Source organism: Microtus ochrogaster, unplaced genomic scaffold (genome assembly GCF_000317375.1).
Source record: "Microtus ochrogaster isolate Prairie Vole_2 unplaced genomic scaffold, MicOch1.0 UNK17, whole genome shotgun sequence".
Lineage (NCBI taxonomy): Eukaryota > Metazoa > Chordata > Mammalia > Rodentia > Cricetidae > Microtus > Microtus ochrogaster.
The window spans coordinates 1,575,894-1,598,270 of NW_004949115.1; the positions used below are offsets into that span (position 1 = coordinate 1,575,894).

General features: G+C 41.8%; 1 protein-coding gene across 1 annotated transcript in view; it reads left to right on the forward strand.

Moving 5' to 3' along the window:
* The window catches only part of Col4a6 (collagen type IV alpha 6 chain), a 329,947-nt gene that overhangs the window by 242,435 nt on the left and 65,135 nt on the right, over nt 1-22,377 (forward strand). The window contains exons 4-5 of the mRNA XM_005367340.2: nt 12,606-12,740; nt 19,291-19,335. Coding sequence (XP_005367397.1) covers nt 12,606-12,740; nt 19,291-19,335 — 180 coding nt within the window. The remainder of the gene's footprint in view (nt 1-12,605; nt 12,741-19,290; nt 19,336-22,377) is intronic.

A 22,377-nucleotide genomic window follows, 5' to 3' on the forward strand; every position in this document is an offset into this window, starting at 1 on the left:
GATCAGGTTTCCCTGCTGGCCAAGGGTTCCACTTACCAAATGCCCTGGCTCTGTTTCCTGGTTCCTGCCACAGGCCAAGAACCCTCTCACTCCTCCGAAGGGTCTTCAGGATCAGGACCAGGCTCCCTGTTTGCCAGTGACCTCTCCAACAAAAGGCCTACCTCTTTGATTTAATTGTAGTGGGGCGATCTGCTCTCGTTATTGTGCGCCGGTCCCCGCTGCCGCGCCGGTCCCTGCAGGTCCCCGCCGCTTGCGTCTATCGCTGCGCCGGTCCCCCAAAGCCTATTCCTGATTGCAGCGCCTCTCCGCCGTGACTGTGCGCTGCGCCTCTCCGCTGCGACTCTAGTCTACCTTTCTGATTTGGACAAAGAGTTGTGTCTCAGTTAAGTTTCCACTGATGCAATGAGAAACCATGACCAAGGTAACTTATGGAAAGAAGTGTTTAACGAGGGGTTTGCTTACAGTATTAGGAGGTTAGAGACCATGTCTGTTATTGCATGAAACAAGGAAACAAGAAGACAAGGAGGCACTGGAGCAATAGCTGAGAGCTTACATCTGATCTGCATCCACAGGGCAAAGAGAAAAGGTCCAAACATCACCTATAGGTAATTCAGAATTATCACTTTTGGTGAGGCTAAAATTTCTAGAAAATCATCATTTACTAGGAATTGCTAGCTCACTTCTATATTACTTTCCAACTATGGGCACACTTTTACCTATTTATCTAGGGATGGCATGGACTTTTAAAACCTCAAAGCTCATCCCCAGTGACACACCACGTCCAAAAAGCTACACCCTGTTGTCAGAGTCCACTAGTTCATTTCCCGACCACCCTGACTCAAAATAATCACACAAAAACTGTATTATTTGCAATACTGTTTGGCCAATAGCTTAAGCATATTTTTAGCTAGCTCTTATATCCTAAACTAACCCATCTCCATTAATCTGTGTATTGCCACGTGGCTTTCACTTACCAGCAAGGTTCTGTTGCATCTCTCTCCTGCAGGCAGCTACATGGCTTCTCTCTGACTCAGCAGCCTGGCTATATTCTGATAAGCCATTGGCTGAAAGCAGCTTCTTTATTAACCAATAAAAGCAACACGTATACTTAGGACAGGGTCATTTTGACCATTAGATAGAGTCCTGAATATGAAAATACTTTTTGAAATCCAAAACTTCTCCAATACAGGCACATAGCTTTTATTCCCAATACCATGAATGGCTCTGGACCTTCTATGTGTCACATCTATGGTAGCTTCTGCCTTCATTTTCTTGTGCATACATATCTCGATTTCAACTGCTCAAGTAAAGTGAAACTAAGTCAGAATGTGAAGTCTTTTCCCTTCAGATTCCCCCTTCCTGTCTCCTCTTTGGCTTATGTGTGTCGATGTGGATGCTTTTACTAGCCCACAGGAATAATTGCATACAGTAGGAGCAAGAAAAGGCAAGGAGAGCTATAAGTCATCCCAGCTTCTTGAATTTAAATTCACTGCTGGCTAGGTAGTATAACATAAACTAAGCCAGAGTGCCACCCAGCCTTATCACTTTAGAAGATTCCTGTGCCTGTAGGGATATGTGTTTGGGTTAGAACATGCATCTTTTTCATCTGTATGAGTGTGGATATGAATGCTGCTCTGGTTCTAAATGAACACAGGGCGTCCATTTGCATGAGAACAACACCGAGATTGTGTGAATACATTGTTGTTATCCTTTTCTTGCCTGTTCCTGAGAGATCCCTGAGTTTTATAATAAGTGAGTCCTGGTAGAGAATTCCTTTGATCCCATCATATTCCTGTTTAAGAAGCAGTAGCTAATTGCTCTCTGTTACCTCTTAATTGCCCAAACTTGATGGATTCTCACAAGAAAATGCAGGAAGCCAACATTGGTCCAGACACAATCATCTCACGCCAGCTCAGTATTAGACCAAAGATTGTGTAGTACAGCAATGAAGGATAATTTATTATGTCAGAGAAAAGTGCTGCAAATATCCCTTATCTAATGGAATAGACACACTAGAGCAAAAATTATTCTAAAGTGAATCTCTGGCGGGTTATATTCTGCTATGATTTTCATTACAAAACCATGGCTGTTTTAATAGGAAAACTGAAAGAAAAATGCTGGCTCTCAATGGTAATTAAGCTATATGTTTAAAAATAAACCACATATTTTAGCAGTCAGTCTAATCGCTCTAACATTATAATGGAAATCCCATGCCAGATCATTTGCCCCCACCTTTCACTACTTCAAATTCTGCTCCTAGTTTCATTCAATCTTTTTCTGACGAAACCCCTTCCTTGTGAATCTTTGTTCAAGGGCTTATTGTGTTAGGAGTCTAATAAATGAGAGTTTTGCTTTAAAATTGGAGTTTACTTATTCACTTTTCCCCCAAAGCAAAGCTTTGCAAATGGAATGAGCGCATAGCTCCTTTTACCGTGTGTCTCTAGTAATGATCAAAGCACTCTAGGAACCAGGACAGATAAGAAGCCCATTTTGTTGATGAGAAGACAGAGGCCTAGAGATTAATCACCTTTCTCCAAATCATAGAGCAGGAAATTGAGAGTGAGGAGTTGAACAGGATTTTCAGAGCGGCAAAGGCAACACCAGTTCACATGTGATGGAAATTGTAAAGAGGACTGCATGATTGAATCATTCTCAACATCTAAGCCGGAAAAGAAAATTATAACAAATTAAATATTCCAAATTTTCGCAACAGATATACTGGTTGTAGGTTAAGTTGATGCCAAATAGACCCATATGTATTTTCTCATACATGACACTGGAGCTCTTTGTATAGACTATGCATTCACATTCCAAGGAATGAACAAGCTCATTCAACCATTTATAGTACTTCGAGGGGTGTTTATTTTGTTTCTATTTATATGGTCAAGTATTGTTTCTATTTATATGGTCAAGTATTTACAATTTTACTTTTAGTTCTTACAATGTTCAATTATTGGAAAGATGCTTCTAGTGAGGTTTCTGATATAGGACTTAGGAACTTGTCACGGAGAAGACTGGCCTGCAGATTCTCTAATTATCTGCTTCTCTCCAGACATTCCCCCAGAGGTGAGAGAAAATGTGAAATTTAAAAACTAAATCTTCCCATTTCTGCTTTACATAATGGTTATAAAATAAGCCTATCACATCCATAGTCCCTCATCCACTGATAAATTAATATGTGACCATTGGAACACTTGGAGCATCAAAATATGTCTACCAGAGCCAGGAAAACTATCCATTACCCATAGGCCTATTAAAGAAGACATTTTGATTACAGAACAAGAAGAAATCCTTTATATTTGTAAGTTTTAGGTAGTGCCATTGCTTGAGGTACATTTTCTTACTTTATTAAATTCTATTAGCATATTTGTGGTTCTTAGTGCTTGTTTCAGTGAAAAGTTTTGGTGATGTGAGATAAAATTATTTCATATCAATAACAATTAACATTTTCTGTCCAGAAGTGCTCTTATTGTGGCTTTGTATTTCTCTGTTCAGAGCATTGTTCAAGGTAGAGAAGTGGTACAAAGAAGTCATCACTACGTTTGGAAACAGAACTGTGAGTCTCGAGGTAGAAGAGAGTGATGGAAAGAGTTGCCTAGCAGGAGTTAAAATCATCACTCTGGGATTTGTCCCTCCCAGAGTTCCAACATGCTGACAACAGCCGATGGAACGGGTATATGTGTGTCGTCAAACAAATCTTGTAGATACATGTCTTCCTGCCAAGCTGGCTCTTTCAAACACTGATTACAGCTAAAGAACTAGAATAGAAATGTTTTCATCTATGCACAGAGAGCCAGATTATGATACTTGTCCTTAGCAGTGACACAGACAATTTGGAAGATTGAGTCTTTGAAAGATGCCCATAGCTATCTTTCTACACAATCCTTGTATATGTTGTTTCTTTGTTTGTTTAGATAGGAAGGGTTCTTCCTCTTGATGGCTGGCAAAATGTGGATAATGCTAAAATTATCAAAACAAACTAGAGCTTTGTGGGTTGTAAAATTTTGTATGTCTTCATAAGGAGATTTTGTTTATATTGTTATTATTTGGAATTTTTAATTTTTTTATGGTTTTTGTCTTTTTATCTGTTTGAGTCAGGGTCTCTTGTAGCCCACACTGGCCCCACATGACCTGTATAGCCAAGAACAGCATTGAACCCTGATCTTTCTGCCTCTAACTCTCAAGGGTTAGTATTACCGGGTGTGTACTACCAAGCCCAGCTAAAGTCTTTAGTTGCCAAATACTACCAATATCCTTCCACTGCCAGTATATTTACTCCTTCGTTCCTTCCATCGACAGTGGTACTCCTTTAGTGCTAATATTAGGAAAATGGCCTCAAAGGGTCCTGGATTTGCCTATCTCAATTTGTTCCAATAAAGGAGCAGAGAATTGATTGGAAAGCTCTAACACTAGCTGTACCACTGAGCACCTACTGGGCTTTAAGTGCCATTGGTTAACTGCTTCTCAGTTTGATACTCATAGCTTGCATCCGGAAAATATTGCAATGACTCAGAGGAAAGGCAAAAAAGGAAAGTGTTGTTCTGAATTCCCAAAGTATCTCTGCTCTTGAACATGTATTTGTTAATATTGCCTTACTATATTGTATGGCTAGTCTCTTTTAACCAGATTCTGTCAAATTTTTCATCCCCCAAACACATACCCTATAACTAAGATAAGAATAAGAATTACAGTTGTAGATTAAAGATGAGTTGTAAAATTCAAGCCAACTAATATCTAATATCTGCACAGGAGCTCAGGGATCTTTGTACTCCAGTTCATGGGAGCTCCTGGGGACATTTCAAGCTAGCAACAATTATTTAATCTCATTTGGCTCCTCGTTAGTGAGACTTGGAAAGAACCTTCTAAATAAATCCATATGCACATTTTTTAAAAAAATTATTTATTAATTTTCATCCAGACTACAGTTTAAACTCGCCTTCCTCCTCTCATCCCATACCCTCCCCACACCTCTCCTCTGCCTCCCCCATCCACTCCTCTATTTCTGTTCAGAAATGGTCAGGCCTCCCATGGGTATCAACAAAGCATAGCATATCAGGTTTCAGTAAGGCTAAGCACCTCCCTTTGTATTAAGGTTGGGGCAAGGCAATCCAGTATAAGGAATGGGTTCCCAAGAGATAGCCAAAGTGTTAGGGACAGCCCCTGATCCCATTGTTAGAAGTCTCACAAGTAAACCAAGTTACACGACTGTCCCACGTGCACATTTAATTCTCTATTTTCATTTATTTCTCAGCTAAGCTTTTCTTTCACAATTATGTTTTCAGAGTTGACCACACCCTAGATACTGCATGTCCAAAGATGAAATGAGTAAAACCTGCCTCATCCCTTGACTTCTCAGATCTTCCAGGCTAGTGTAAAAGCATCATTGAACCTCACGTCAGCTGTTCCCATACTTCTTAAATACAGACTATCCAAACAGGAACTCCCACCAAGGGTTCTGCATCTTCTAGGCTTCCTCAAGTCAGTGTAGAGATTCCTCAAAGGCCCTATCAAATAAGATCAGAGTCAACCTTTGCACCTCCCTCAGTTTTACTCAAGAAGTACAGTCTAACACAAAATTGTGCCACTTTTAGGCTTTGAACTGTTACTCAATGCTGCCTTCTCCCCATCCCCAGTACTAGCAATCTAATCCAGACCACTAGCGTTTCTAGCCGAGAGCTCACAGCATCAATACTCTGGCTCTGGCTGTGCTGTCCATACACTTCATTTTTTCTTATATTGTAGCAAAATGAGAAAGAAGTTGAAGTGCCTTGAGCCATAGGAATAAAAGAATTCTGGGGGAGTTACTGAAATTTTGAACTCCTGCTCTGCACAAGTCAGTCTATTAAGTAATAGAAATATGCCATTAACTATAAATTTTTATTGCACAGTTATTCTTCTAGGCACCCTGCAAAATGATTTTCATAAGAGATTCTCCAGTTGTGGGCCTCTCTCCAGTAGCATGAATGTCACCAGGACCTTATTAAATACACACATTCTAAGCCACACCTAACAAATCTGAAATGGAACATGGGGTGTGGCTGTCTGTCTTTTAACATGTTCAGGTGAATCTGCTGCATTCTAAGTAATAAAACCCATGCTTTCCATTCATTATTTCAGCATACTGTCTGTAAGTGCCCAATGAGGTAGACACTAACATTATTATCTATATTTGATACAAAGATGAGGAAATTGAAGCCATCCTTTGTGCCTTGTCCTACAGCAATGAAGAGGTGATGCAAAGCCAGAACTTTTTACTCTGAATCTTTGTCCCCTCATCTACTATGCCAGGTGGTCTCTTGAAACTCCAAAGTCAACTGGGAGACTATGCAAGGCTTAAAATATAGCTTGTGAATTCTAGGAAACACTTTAGGGTCCAGAGGTTTTTACAGCTACTCCCTCCCCCACTCTGCTCCAGCTAAGCCTAGCTCCTGCTCACAAAAGCTGATTTCCTCATTTCCACAAGCCTATTGTTCTCTTTCTTTGGAATGCATTCCCTACCATGTTATTAAGGCTTTCCTTATGTCTCTAACCTCCTGCTGGATCACACATCTCTGAATTCCTCTGGCACTCAGGCAGTACGATTTTTAAAATGTATTGCCTACAACTTCATTCCCAACAACTTCTAACGATGAGCCCTTCTCATTCCCAAGAAGCAGGGTGGGCCATGTGGCACGTTTTCCTGTGTACTATCACTTCATTAACCACACATCGCTACATACATGTCTAGTGCAGACTCTGCCTGAGATGAAAACGGTTGAATGAGCTTGTTGCTGGGCCATGCACAATTGCTTTCAAGTAACAAAACTGTAAGCACCACAAATACAGAAACCGATTCTTCCCCACCATCTTCCTGAGTGCCTGGCACAGGGTAGGTGCTGAAGAAATTCTCTGTTGTGTAGATACCATTCAGTATCGGAAATAAAATCATTCCACTCGGAGCTCAGAAGAGAGAGAGTACTCAGGAACTATATATCACATATAAACGAAATCAGCCTTTAAAGGTTCTAAAAGGTTATCATGCTACTGTGTTTCTAAAAGTCTAGAGCTGATATTGCATGAACTCAGGTAATTTTCTTTTTCTCAATCCTGAACTGGGTAATTCTCAAGTCCTATGCGGCTCTCTTTTCTGTGGTCTGATGAGAAGTCACGTCTTGGTTGCACTCTCTTGCAGCTGTCTAGATTTCCCAAGAAGACACTGCCCTTTCTGAGCTCCTGGATTCTCAGTATGTGTACTTACCCAGTCATTTTCTCCATCCATTCAGCTGAGCACTTGACTAGTCTGTGGGAAGTAAGACATGGCTCTCAAGGAGTTCGTTCTATCTTCAACAAAGGGTATTGGCATATAATCTATAGCATGTAACACATAACCAAGCCACATCGTGGGCTAGGAGTAATGATGGAAATCTCCCTGAAGAAATTGATGAATATCTTTGCTAGAACCTGCAGGCTACATAGGAACTAGCCAGAACAACAGAGACATATCACATCCAATTGCAATGTGTCAGGATGCTCAGCGAGAGCAAAGCAAGACTGAGGATGCTAAGCTAATGTGGAAACATTACATACAGGCAATGAGGAAGTCCTGATGCAAAACTATGGCAGTAGAGACAGACACATATGACTGGCTAATATTTTTGACGTTGGGTTGACAAACCTTGCTGATGATGGGTTGAATGTGAGAAAGGAAAGAATGTAGATGAACCCTGGCTTTCTAGATTTACTGAGTTGCATCCAATCATTCTGGAGAAAGGAACAAGTACAGGGGATGAGACTGTAGAGAAAACAATACGTCAATAAGCTCTTGTTGCGGTTGAATGGGAACCTCACAGTGCAGAGACCAGCTAAAACATTAGTTGTAGCTTATGGCATATTCAGAGGAAAAACCCAGCTACAGGTTCTCATTTTGGACAGTATTAAAATGTAGCACAAGAATAAAGTATGAGCAGACACTGAGGACCCCAGGGTCTGGGAGAACTAGGACACAATCTATAGGGAGTGGAGAACTGGTCTCACAGATGCTGTCTGTCAGTGCCCATGCCCCCATTGTTCCCTGGCCTCCTCCCTCCCTGCCTAAAAAGGCTTCTCAATAACATCCATGCATCTTTCACTTAAACTTCAAGCCAAAGGTAAAAATTACTCAGTCTATCATGAACGATACCTAAAGAGGAAAGGGAACTGATATTTTTCTTCTAGGTACCAGGTGAATTGTACAATCATTGACTCATTTAAATGCTAACAATGACTCCACACAACAGTGAGTATAGTACACAAACCCTTGACACTCAGAATAGCTGAGTAACTTCCCTAAGAATACAACTGCATTGCCTTTGAGGAGCGCCAACTCCAGGACCCCGTAGTAGTGCTGCTCCACCTCACCACCTCCTAAAGTACAGCCGGATCCTCAGGAAGGCTGCCCTCTTCCTCTCCCGGCTTTGTAAATATCACTCGCATCTCTGGCCTAATGTTTTGCTCTCCCTTAAAGGACAAGCCTCCCTTTGGGAAAAGCAAACATCAAAGCTATCAATCATCCATGCCTCAGTGGGAAAGGGTTTCAGAATCTTAGGACCAAATTTTAATTTTATGTGGGAAGACCACTGGAATCTTGGGGGAGGGTAGAGATAAAAAGGCAGAAATCCACCAAATTATGCAGTCAGATTCTTCCATCAATTTTGCCATCCCACTTAGTTTCGGGTATGTTCTTCTGAGAGTCTTAGATGCTGGTTTTGCCTATTTCTACTACGGTATGGGCACCTCCATTAACAGGTTCATTACTCTGGTTGTCTGATTCTAATCAATGGTAACCTAAAGCTGCACACCGACTCCAAACCACCATAATCAGGAGGAGATCGCCAGCTTGAGCTGTGGACCTGTAGCTCCTGGCCTTAGACACAATTCCCAGCCCTTGAGAATTAGGTCCTGCTGTGCACATTAAAAATACTGAGCAGATGGAGGCAGGAGAGCTTGTTGGAACAACGTGGAGGAGTCCCTTCTGCCCTGGATGGGTCCATCTGCCAAAATAAATGACATGTATCAGGGCATGGCATTAGTCCAAGCCCATTGAAATTCTGCTAGCCATCCAAACAGCGACGGCGCTGCAGACTGGCTCTGTGATCAGGGTTAGGAAGACAGGAATGATGAGAGAGCATCTGGCTGCAGCAGCCTGCTGATGGGGACGGTCCCAGAGGAGGATCTAGGGTGAGCAGGAGACAGTCTTGAGGACCCCCTATCTGCCCCTGCCTAGTGAGCAGAGAGCCTAGCACCGAAAGGAGATGGCCTGGTTTAAATCTCATGCTGTTCCTACTAGCTACGTGATCTTAAAAAAAAAATCCTTCTTCTCTTCTTCTCTCAGTCTCCGCCACCCCATATAAAATAAACCCTGGGCTAAATGGTCTCCAAGGACCTTTCCTTCTTGAACATCCTGTGACTTTTCTGACACTGGTTTGATTTCTCTTTCTGTGTGAAAGGCCCACCCACCCACTTGTTTATCTTCAATCTCTATGTTCTCACACTGCCCTCTGCTGGCCATTCGAAAAAGTGTAGTAGCTAACTGCGGGGGGGGGGGGGACAAATAAATCATACTGCAGTCTATCAGTGATTCAGTATGAAGCTTGAACAGGACGCTGAAACTCTAAGCGTTGGAGATGAGGGTGGGGGAAAACCCAAGTAATGTTAAGCACAAATCAAGAACCCCCCCTCGCCAAAAAAGCCTCTCTCCTTTTCTCCTGGCTGCCTTCATCTGTCCGTGGTGCTCTGTGCCACTGAGTGAAAGAATTTCAGTGGGTGGGAAGATTCCTTGTCTCAATGCACCACAAGGCCTTGGCACCGTGCTGGGAAGGCAATTCAAGATAAGCATCCATCAGAAGCCTCCAGATACCTACCCGGCAGGATCCTGTACTGAAGTCAGCCTGAGAGATTTCCTGCTGGGCTGCCAATGTAGCCAACCAATCTCAACAACCTGAGCCCAGCTGCAGAAACCTTGTTTCTCCAAGAGATTGCCTCTCCAAAAAAAAAACAACAACAACAACAACAACAAAACCCTTTGGGATTTGCTTGTTTGTTTGTTTTTAATCTTTAGGGGACTTGTAGGCAACATTCTGGCTAATTTAGCATGCTCTCTCAGACAAGAGAAAGGAAGCAGGCTGCTCAGCCAGCCTCTGCTGGACCAACTCAGAATTCTATTAAGCTCATCACCATTTCTCAAGCCTAAGTTTCCTAGTTTCCCTGGGCTGATGAGCACCTGTTTAGATATATAGGAGAGCAGAGGTGGATCGCACTCGTCCGTGTGCTCTCACTGGCCACTGCTTGAGCTCCCACAGCAGCACAAGGAGGGAACTGGGCCGCAAGACAACCCCGCTCTCTTAGTAGAGGTCCAGTGATTGACCAGGTACACCTACCCTTGATGGAAGAACCTCTCTGGCAGGTCTGAGATTTGGGCCAAGCTTTCTGTGGTCTAACTGGATCTTCTCAGTAATAATACAGCCCCGTCAAGCCCCACCCTTCCCTGTCCTCCTCCCACCCCAACAGCCCTCTCCTCCAACAGCTGCTGCTTCTCTGCCTCCCTTGTTCCAGCCTCAGGCAGAACACCTCAGTCTCGGTGATGTTCATGCTGCTCCTTAAGGGGCTACAACACTGAACACTGCTTTCTGCCCAGCTGCCTCTCCGGAGCTGACCACACATGCCTGCACCTTTCCTGCTTAATTTGCCAGGCCCATTCCAGCTGGAGTTTGCTTGGCCTTCCCAAGTAGCCATGACTCCCACAGTCATGGGCCAGGTGTTGTGCTCCACAGACCTCCTCAGGCAGCCTTTCTGCTTGAAGCTCTTACTCTCTGGTCCACATTGTACTATCAGGGAACTGTTCCGTTCATCTTGAAACCTAGGTCCAGTTCCCCACTCCTTCACTCATCCTTAACAAATGCTAGCATAATGTCTTTAAAGCATTGCGGGCTTTTCCCTCTTTAGTAGTACTCCTGCTCACGCATGTACGCGCACGTGCGCAAGCTTCAATGACAAACACGAGAATGATTTTAAACAAAATCCCAATGGCACATAAGAGCTTAAAAAGTGAATAATCATGGGGCAGTGTTGGTGCACACCTTTAATTCCAGCACTTGGGAGGCAGAGGCAGGTGGATCTCTATGAGTTTAAGACCAGCCTAATCTACAGAGAGAGTTTCAGAACAGGCTCCAAAGCTACACAGAGAAACCCTATGTCGAACAAAACAAACAAACTGAAAAAGTGAATGCTCAATATCTACCCGTTACTCCCAGAGGTTTGTCAAACAGTTCCTGGCCTGCACATGAGCATGGGAGAGTTTGAGTAGCAGATAGTGTTCCAGAGAGTTGCATCTCATTGGGTAGAACAACTTTCACTCCTTGGCAAGAGTTCTAGGTCTTCACAGGTCTGATTGACACTGCAAATTATACCCCACAGGACCAGCACAGCTGGTGGGCGCTTGCTTAACTAGGACATAACTCTGGACACAATTGTTCTGTGTTCAACCTTTTAAAATGCGAAGCTTGAAGGTGATGAGAAAGGGCATGGTTAATGGGCTTTTTCAGAGTTTTCGCAGATTTTTAGGAAATTATGGACAGTCACAAAAGGGGTGGGGAGGAAGGACTGGAAGCATTTATGAAAATAGGCTTTCTACCAGATACAAAACTCTCAGATAGGTAATGCACATTGCTAATGGTTTTTACTTTTCAGCCAAAATAAAATAAGTCCCTACTGGGATTTGTTCTAAATGATAGTCCAGGCTGTCTTGTTTTGCATCTACTGGGGTTAATTCTCAGTCTCAGTCTGCTTTAAAATGTCAGCCTGAACTCTCAGGCTTAATTGTTACAGACATTTTATAACCAAGGCATTCAAAATCTTCAGGCTGCTCGCTCCTGCTACCGTAATTGATACTTAACAGATATGTTCAGGCTCCCTATGCCTTTATATATTGGGTGATTACAAATACGGGGAGGGGGCTGAAAGGGCATAGGAAGAAAGAATGAGCAATGAGTGTGTGTGTGTGTGTGTGTGTGTGTGTGTGTGTGTGTGTGTGTGGTCTCTGTGAGTATCTGAGTATCCGTTGCCAGGTACAATGAAGGGATCCTGAGATGAGCTGAATTTTGAGCATTGTCCGTTTCTGGAATTACCTTCCTTTGGCCCCCCTGGGGCAGCATCCGTTAGACATGGCCATTTCTGAACTTCACCGCAGGCATGTAGTTGGCCATTTGGATGAAACTTAGAAAATGCCATGATGCTCTCCAGTGTTCTGTTCTTTCGCTATTTTGACATTCTGATGGATGGCCTGGCATTAACTGGGAAGAGGACAATATTATCCAGCCTGAATAACTAATCTCCTAAGAAGTACAAAGTTGAAGAATCTGGGTGCACATGAATCTCATTAAATGTGCTTATAAAATGTGTTCTATCCAAATAAGCTTAGCAGCCCCGAAAATAGCCTTTTCTGATCCATGTCTGGAACATTGGCATGCCTCACAGGTCTCTAAGCCAAAAGCCTTTAGTGAAGTGGTGCCTTACTTTGTGCCTGAGAAAACTGAAAATGTTGATGCTAAATCTTCTTTTGACTAATTTTCAGTCATTCTGTCCATCTTTAGGGACGCCCTGGACCAATTGGAACTCAAGGTCTAGCAGGTCCTCAAGGATTTGCTGGTCCTACTGGTTTATCAGGGTTGAAAGGAGAAAGAGGCTCGCCGGGCCCTCTGGGACCGTATGGACCAAAAGGAGATAAGGTAAAATGCATTTTTGATGCAAGGTCTGTAATCAAATGTTCTGTCTCAGTTCTCAGGAGAATATTGTTGTCCCTAAATATCCTGGTGTCAGGGCATATGCTTTAAGGCAAGCTGAGCCAAAGCACAGTGTGTACTTGTGTGAAATGTGTCTGTGAAACATAGCACCGTATGTAATGACTATATTGAAATAAAATAAAACAATGAAGAAGAAAAAAGGAAAGGAAGGAGATGAAGAAGAAAAAAAGGAGGAAAGGAAGGAGAGAGGGAAGGAAGGAAGGAGGGAGGGAGGAAGGGAGGAAGGAAAAAAGTAAGAATGAAAGTTGACCTGAGTATAGTGGAGGACATCTGTGATCCCAGCACTCAAGAGGCAGAAGCAGGCCCGAGACAGGGTTGCGAGCAGGCCCAAGACAGTGACCACCACCAGAGCAGGCCAGAGCAAACAACCTCTGCAGGACCATGCCACCAGGCCCAAGCCAGCAACCTCCACCAGAGTGACCCCCGAGGGAACAGGCCTGAGCCAGTGACCTCTGCTGGACCAGGCCCAGGGCCTGGAACATAACAGGACCAGACCCAAGCCAGCAAACTCCATAGGACCAGGCTCAGGCCAGCAAACTCCGCCAGAGTAGGCCCAAGCCAGAGATATCCAAGGGAGTAGGCCTGAGCCAGCGACTTGACAGGATCAGCTCCAAGCAAGCAACTTCCATGGAAGCAGGCTAGAATGACTTACGGGATTGCAGAGAGACCTCCAGAAGTGCTGAGTGATTGCAGAGCAACCTACATTAGCGCTCAGCAAGCTCTGGGAGTGCCAAGTGACCTCCAGGGTAACTGGAACCATGGTCCTGAATCCAGCATGAGGAGCAACGATCTGAGCCTTGGATCCAGTGGCACCTGGAAGATTGATTACCAGAGATGCGGCCCCAACTAGACCAATCAGAGGAAAAGATGGGTAGACAAGATGAGAACACATTCAACACGACAAAGAGCAACACAACACCAACAAAAACTAGTAGCTCTCAAACAGCAAGCATTGGCCACCCCAATACAGATGAAGCAGAAGAAAATTACCTAAAAAAATAATTTTAGGAGAATATTCGAGGCCCTTAAAGAGGAAATGAAAAATTCTCTCAAAGAAATGGAGGGAAAAACAAACAAAAAAGGAAGAAATCAACAAATCCCTTAAAGAAAACCAAAAAAGCAATAAAATAGGGGAAAAAACAATTCAAGACTTGAAAACCAAAATAGAGACAATAAAGAAAACACAAACCAAGGGAATTTTGGAAATGGAAAATATGGGAAAACAATCAGGAACCACAAATGCAAGCATAAACACAGAATACAAAAGATGGAAGAGAGAATCTCAAGCATTGAAAACACAATAGAAGAAATAGACTTATTGGTCAAAAAAATGTTAACACTACCAAAAGCTTAACAAAAAATATCCAGGAAATATGGGAAACCATGAAAAGACTAAACCTAAGAAAAATGGGTATAGAAAAAAGAGAACTTCAAGTCAAAAGCACAGAAAATGTATTCAACAAAGTCATAGAAGAAAACTTTCCCAACCTAAAGAAAGATATGCACATGAAGATACAAGAAGCTTACAGAACACAGAATAGACCTGACCAAAAAAAAGTCCCCTTGCCACATAATAATCAAAAGAGTAAACATACAGAATAAAGAAAGAATATTAAAAGCTGAAAATGAAAAAGGCCAAGTAACAAATAAAGGTAGACCTATCAGAATTACACCTGACTTCTCAATGGAAACAATGAAAGCCAGAAGGTCCTGGTCAAGCATTATGCAGACATTAAGAAACCATTGATGCCAGCCCAGGCTACTATACCCAGGAAAACTTTCAATCACCATAGATGGACAAAACAATATAGTCCATGATAGAACCAGATTTAACCAATACCTAGCCACAAATCCAGTTCTACACAAAGTACTAGAAGGAAAACTCCAACCCAAGGAAGTTGGCTACATCCATAAAAACACAGACAATAGATGGTCTCACAGCAGCAAATCCCAAAGAAGGGAAAAACATACACAATAACATAACCAACAACGAAAACCAAAATAACAGGAACTACAATCACTGGTCATTAATATCCCTTAATATAAATGGATTCAACTCACCTAGAAAAAGACACAGGATAACAGATTGAATATGAAAGCAGAATCCATCATTCTTCTGCATACAAGAAATACAGTTCAACCTCAAAGACAGACATTGTCTCAGAGTAAGCAGTTGGGGAAAAAATTCCAATCAAATGGACCTAAGAAACAAGCTGGTGTAGCTATCCTAATATCTAACAAAACAGACTTCAAACTAAAATCAATTATAAGAGACAAAGAAGGACATATCATATTTGTCACAGAAATAAATCCATCAAGTGGAAACCTCAATACTGAACATCTATGCCCCAAATACAAGGACATCTTCATATGTAAAAGAAACACTACTAAAGCTTAAGTCACACATAAAAACCCACACACTAATAGTGGGAGATTTTAACACCCTATTCTCACCACTAGACAGGTCTTCCAGATAGAAACTGAACATAGAAATAAAGGAACTAAGAGGTGTTATGACTCAAATGGACTTAATAGACATATATAGAACATTGCATCCAACATGAAAGAATACACATTTTTCTCAGCACCTCATGGAACCTTCTCAAAAAAGCCCAGTTCGAGATGGTTTTAGTGCAGAATTCTACAAGATTTTCAAAGAAGAACTAATACCAATACACCTCAAATTGTTCCACACAATAAAAACAGGAGGAACATTGCCAAACTCTTTTTACAAGGCTACAATTACCCTGATACCCAAACCACACAAAGACATTATTACTAAGAAAGAGAATTACAGACCAATCTCCCTCATGAACAGTGATACAAAAATGCTAAATAAAATACTGGCAAACCGAATCCAAAAACACATCAGAAAAATCATTCACCAGGACCAAATAGACTCCATCCCAGAGACACAGGGATGGTTGAACATATGAAAATCTGTCAATGTAATTCACCATATAAACAAACTGAAAATAAAAACACATGATTATCTCATTAGATGCTGAGAAAGCCTTCAACAAAATACAACATCCCTTAATGCTAAAGGTCTTAGAGAGAGCCGGGATACAAGAAACATACCTAAACATAATAAAGGCAAACTACAGCAAGACAACAACCAACATCAAACTAAATGAAGAGAAACTCAAAGCGATCCCACTGAAATCAGGAAAAGGAAAAGGTTGTTCACTCTCTCTATATCTATTCAATAAGACAACAAAAGGAGATCAAGGGAATACAAATAGGAAAAGAAGAAGTCAAACTCTCACTATTTGCTGATGATATGATAGTTTACATAAGTGACCCCAAAAATTCTACCAAAGATCTTCTACAACTCATAAACACCTTCAGTAATGTAGCAGGATTTGAGATTAAATAAAAAAATCATTAGCTCTCCGTTATACAGTTCATAAATTGGCTGAGAAAGAAATTAGAGAAACATCACCCTTCACAATAGCCACAAATATAATAAAGTATCTTGGAATAATTTTATCCAAACAAGTGGAAGAACTATATGACAAGAACTTTAAATCTTTGAAGAAAGAAATTGAAGAAGACACCAGAAAATGGAAAGATCTCCCTTAGTAAAAAATGGCAATCTTACCAAAAGCAATCTACAGATTCAATGCAATGCCCAGCAAAATCCCAGCAAAATTCTTCACAGACCTCAAAAGAACAATATTCAACTTCATATGGAAAAGCAAAAAATCCAGGATAGCCAAAACAATCCTGTACAATAAAGGAACTTCTGGAGGCATCACAATCCCTGACTTCAAACTCTACTACAGAGCTATAGTACTGAAAACATCCTGGTATTGGCATAAGAACAGACAGGAGGACCAATGGAATCCAATCAAAGACCTGGATACCAATCACCTACAAACACCTGATTTTTGACAAAGAAGGGTGTATATATATATATATATATAGAGAGAGAGAGAGAAAGAGAGAGAGAGAGCGCATAGTCAACAAGTGATGCTGGCATATCTGGATATCAACATGTAGAACAATGAAAATAAATCTTTATTTATCACCATGCACAAAACTCAAGCCTAAATGGATCAAATACCTCAACATAAAACCAACCACAGTGAACATCATAGAAGAGAAAGTGGGAAGTACACTTGAACACATTGACTCAGGAGATGACTTCATGAATATAACCCCAGTAGCACAGACATTGAGAGAAACGATAAATAAATGGGACCTCCTGAAACTGAGAAGCTTCTGTAAAGCAAAGGACACGGTCAACAAGACAAAATGACAACCTACAGAATAGGAAAACATCTTTACCAACCCCACATCGGACAGAGAGATGATCTCCAAAATATACAAAGAACTCAAGAAATTGGTGTTGAGTTCAAGGAACAAATAATCCAGTTTTTTTTTAAAAAAAAAATATGGGGTATAGACCTAAACAGAGAACTCTCAAAAGATGAACCTAAAATGGTTAAAAGACACTTAAGGAAATGCTCAACATCCTTAGCCATCAGAGAAATGCAAATCAAAACAACTCTGAGATACCATCTTACACCTGTAAGAATGGCCAAGATCAAAAACACTTATGACAATTTATGCTGGAGAGGTTGTGGGGTAAAGAGAACACTCCTGCATTGATGGTGGGAGTGCAAACTGGAACAGCCACTTTGGAAATCAGTGTGGCGATTTCTCAAAAAAATTAAGAAACAAACAACCTCAAGGCCCAGCAATACCACTTTTGAATATATATCCAAAGGATACTCAATCATGCCACAATGTCATGTGCTCAACTATGTTCATAGCAGCAGTGTTTGTCATAGCCAGAACCTGGAAACACCCTAAATGTCCCTCGACTGAAGAATGGATAAGGAAAACGTGGTACATTTACACAATGGAGAAAAAATTTACACAGCAGAAAAAAATTATGACATCTTGAAATTTTCGGGCAAATGGATTGATCTAGAACACATCATATTAAGTGAGGTAACCCAGACACAGAAAGACAATTATCACATGTACTCACTCATCAGTAATTTTTAAACATAATGCAAAGAAAACCAGCCTACAAACCACAATCCCAGAGAACTTTGACAACAATGAGGACACTAAGAGAGACATACATGGATATAACCTACATGGGTAGTAGAAAAAGACAAGATCTCCCGAATAAATTGGGAGCGTGGGGACCTTGGGAGAGGGTTTAAGGGGAGGGGAGAAACAGAGAGAGAGGCAGAGAAAAATGTAGAGCTCAATAAAAAAAATAGTAAAAAAAGAAAAAATCTATCTTAAAAGAAGAGACAGAAGCAGGAGGATTGCCACAAGATCAGAGGAACAGCCTTACTTACAAAAACAGCCAAGCCAAAAAAAAAAAGTCCGTCTCAAAGGAAAAGAAAGAAAGAAAGAAAGAAAGAAAGAAAGAAAGAAAGAAAGAAAGAAAGAAAGAAAGAGAAACATAATGGAGTGAGTAATAGTGGTGGAGAAAACCATTTCTGGAGACTCTCTGTATCAAGTGAACATATTTGTTGCTTGCAAAGTTGGTGCACTCATCAAGTTATGTGGGCTTGAGCTGGGCTCAGGTAGAGAGCATGATCAGCTGCTCAGTAGAGATCAAACATCAACAGATGAGACTAGCAAGCAAGAACTCAGAAGACTTAAAAGCATTCTTGGCCACAAATATAAGGGAATACATTACAAATAAACACACATGGTAATAACATGGTGACTGGCTTATTGAATTTAGAGACTCCATTTAGACCCTCTGTATTTTCATCGCCTCCTATTAATTTCTTATTGTGGGAAAGGGATTGCCAAAGTAACTTTAAGAGTAGCTGAAGCTCTAACATTCATCTGGACACAAGAGGCTGATGGCAGTTTTCTACTCATGGATGGCATGGATGGAAACCCACGAATCACTTATATTCACATCTTAGGGAAGGGATTATTTGCACAGCATGTAATGCCACACACTTGTACTTAACAGAGTGAACCAAGAGGCTGAGATGATAGGCTTTATCATCAAGACCGTGTGGTGCCCTGGTTCCTGAATGAATGTGTGATTGGCTTGTTTGCTTAAGTCAGTGGCCTGGCCTGCACTGAAACTGCCATCCATGGATAAGCAAGAATTACACGTGTCCTCTGATAAGAAGGGTTGTCTAACCTAGGACGCTTATCTGAAGGAGCAGAAGGAGAAGAAATTTTTTTGTTAGATTTGTCAAAACCCTTCTGTTTATAACCCAGATGTAACGGTTACTTGTAATATTGAGCATTAGTTTTTAGTTTCTACTATCCTGTTAACACAAGAACTGGTCTCAGAACATAAGCATGATCAAGACCTTAGATCAATCCCTTCAACCTGGGGTCTATGGCAACACAGCATGAGGAAGGAGATGTAAAACATCAACAACTTAACTCATCGAATCCCATCAGCAAACATATTGAACCCAACAGACATTGATTGGATTGTCTCACACATTTCTCTTCCTTCTCCTTTCTTCAGGGTCCCATGGGAATTCCTGGCTTTGTTGGCATCAATGGGATTCCGGTGAGTTTGTGCACTAAAGCAACTTTTTGAAAAAATGTATTTATTTTACATCTCAGTCACTGTTTCCCTTCCCTCCTCTCACCCTCCTCTGTTCTCATCTTCCACCCCTCCAATCTGCTCCTCCTCCATTTCTGTTTAGGAAAGGGCAGGTTTCCCATGAGTATCAACAAAACATGGTATATTAAGTTGCAATAAGACTAAGCACCTCCCCATGTGTTAAGCTTGGGCAAGGCAACCCAGTATGAGGAGTAGGGTACCAAAAGCCAGCAAAGAGTCAGAGACAGCCCCTGTTTCTACTGTTAGGAGTATCACAAGAGGACCAAGCTACACAACTGTAGCATATGTGCAGAGTGCTTAGGTCAGTACCATGCAGGCTCCCTGATTGTGGGTTTGGTCTCTGTGAGCCCCTGTGAGCCCAGGTTAGTTTATTCTATGCGCTTTCTTGTGGTATCCTTGACCCCTCTGACTCCTTCAACCCTTCCTCCCCTCTTCTGCAGGATTCCCAGAATTTGGCCTAACATTAGCCTGTGGGTCTCTGTTTCTATCAGTTTCTGGATGAAGCCTCTCTGGTGACCATTAAGCTAGGCACTAATCTATGTGTATAGCAGAATAACATTAGATATCATTAAATCCACATCTTTTTCCTCCACTCGTATTTGGTTCTATCTTAGGTCTCTGGGCCATGCAGCCTGTGAGTCCTGGTGCTCCAGGCAGTGTCAGACATGTGTAGAAGGAGCTGTGGGCTGTTTCCCACCACCCAGCTCCTGTACGGGTAGCTTTACCCAAAATAACAACACGGAAACTGTATTCTTTTAAACACTACTTGGCCCATTAGCTCTAGCCTCTTACTGGCTAATTCTCACATCTTGATTAACCCATTTCTAATAATCTGTGTAGCACCACGAAGTGGTGGCTTACCAGGAAGGATCTTAACCTACATCCATCTTGGAGAGGAGAGCTATAGTGTCTGTCTAACTTCCCTTCTTCCCAGCATTCTGTTTGGTCTACTCCGCCTATCTAAATTCTGCCCTATCAGGCCAAGCAGTTTACTTTATTAATTAACCAATGAAAGCAACAGATAGAAAGAAGACCCACCTACATCAGACATGGGCTTACTCTCCTTGCACAGCTTTTAGGCTAGACTGGTCATTGGTTGACCACTCTCTCAATCCCTAGGCCATCCTTACCTCAGCACATTCCTTAGGCAGGATAGACTGTAGGTCGAAGGTTATGTGGCTGGGTTGGTTTTCTAATCCCATCACTGGAAGTCTTGCCTGGTTACAGATGACCAGTTGAGGCTACCTATCCACAGCTATTGCTAGGAGTCTTAGCTGGGGTCATCCTTGGAGACTCCTGGGAGTTTTCCTTGTGCCAGGTTTCTATCTAACCCTGAAATGCCCCCCCTTTCCAGTAGTCTCTTTTAATACTTCTCCCCTCCTCCCCCCAACCTGATCACTCATGTTCCCACCCGCACCCACCCATAGTCCACTCATACAATCTCCTGAAGCAACAACATTAATATCACCTTCTAGGTTCTGCCTCCTGGCTCGGGTACTTTTTCCTTAGACACATTGTGTCCTGTGTGAGCATGCTCAGAGCCATGCACAGTTGTAAGTGTGGTGAGATGTGAAAGGCAGGAGTCCCACACATTTAGCCTTCAACTCAATAGTTCTGGCAGCTTTTAATCAGATGATTTAAGAAGAGTAGTGGCAAATCATCCATACGAATATCGCTATGCCTTAACCTAAGTAAGAAAATGAATACAAGGAGGGTACTGAAGGGAGCTCCATCTAGATGTAGAGGGGTTGCCTCTGAGTTTGCAAAGGCATTTAAGAACATGCATGTACTCATTACAGGAAAGCAATAAGGTGCACAAAATTTGATAGAAAATTCCTTAGTGATAACGATCATTTTATTTCAGTAATTGGTTCTCATCAGGCTCATTTCCTTTCAAGGAGAATGTCCCTTTAGGTTTGTTGTTGTTATTGTTTGCTTGTTTGTTTACTTTTACAGACATAAGTGGTGGATTTGAAGCTTGTAAACAGTCCCTTTCCCCATCCCACCCAGTCCAATCTCTTATATTTCCCATTTGTATCCTGTATTCCCACTTAATGCACTGATTCTGATTCCATGGTGTCAGTCCACCAGCCTCCGAAATATAACACTTGGCCCTTACTGGCTATCACTTTCTGGTTTTGTCCATATCACCTTTTCTTCTACATTTAAAACATAACCTTGGCCATGTTTGTCTGGAAGGCTTTTCAGTCTTGTCGAAGAGACCAGAAAGGGTATGGACACTTGGACTACACAATAAAGAAGAGGAAAGCTTGCCCTTATCCTTCTAACAACCCCTGAGAGGTTCTTTGAACCATATCAAAACACTATTGGGGAAATACTAGACTACCCATTGTCTTATGTTATGCTATACAACCTTCTGATATCACCAAAGGTGTTTCAGATCTCTTTGGTCCAATCTCTAGGGCATCTGTCTTGAGGATCTGCTATGTGCTTGTACCCTCCACTGAGGATATACAGGAAGGATATGGTTTTGCCTTCATAGATACTGTCATCTGATCTATTTCTCTCTCAAGTCTAGTAGACATTTGTAGATTTGGAGACTGCAAGACTCAGTTTATTTGTAATTCTGACTTAAATCACATCACCCATCACATATCTGCATTTTATTCAACTTCAGTGTATAAAAAATGTTCAGAAATAGTTCATTTGGAAAATTAAGTGAACAGGGATAGCCATTGTTTTTTGACATCCACCTACATTTTCTTATGGCTGTGTACCTATGGCTGCACAGGGCAGAATCCCTGCTCAGAGTGCATCTTCCAGGCTCAGGAAATGAATATAACTGCCAAACCGGAGGGTAGCCTTGCACCGGTGACTGAAACTTGTAGTGTTACTATCCTCCCCACCCCTGATCTCTCTTTTGAGCTAGAACTGAGAACAAGTTAATAGAATCTTGTGCTGCCTAGACTATCTCTAAATGTATGTGGGAACTGGTCCCCAAGTCCAGCTGGCCACTGATGCCTC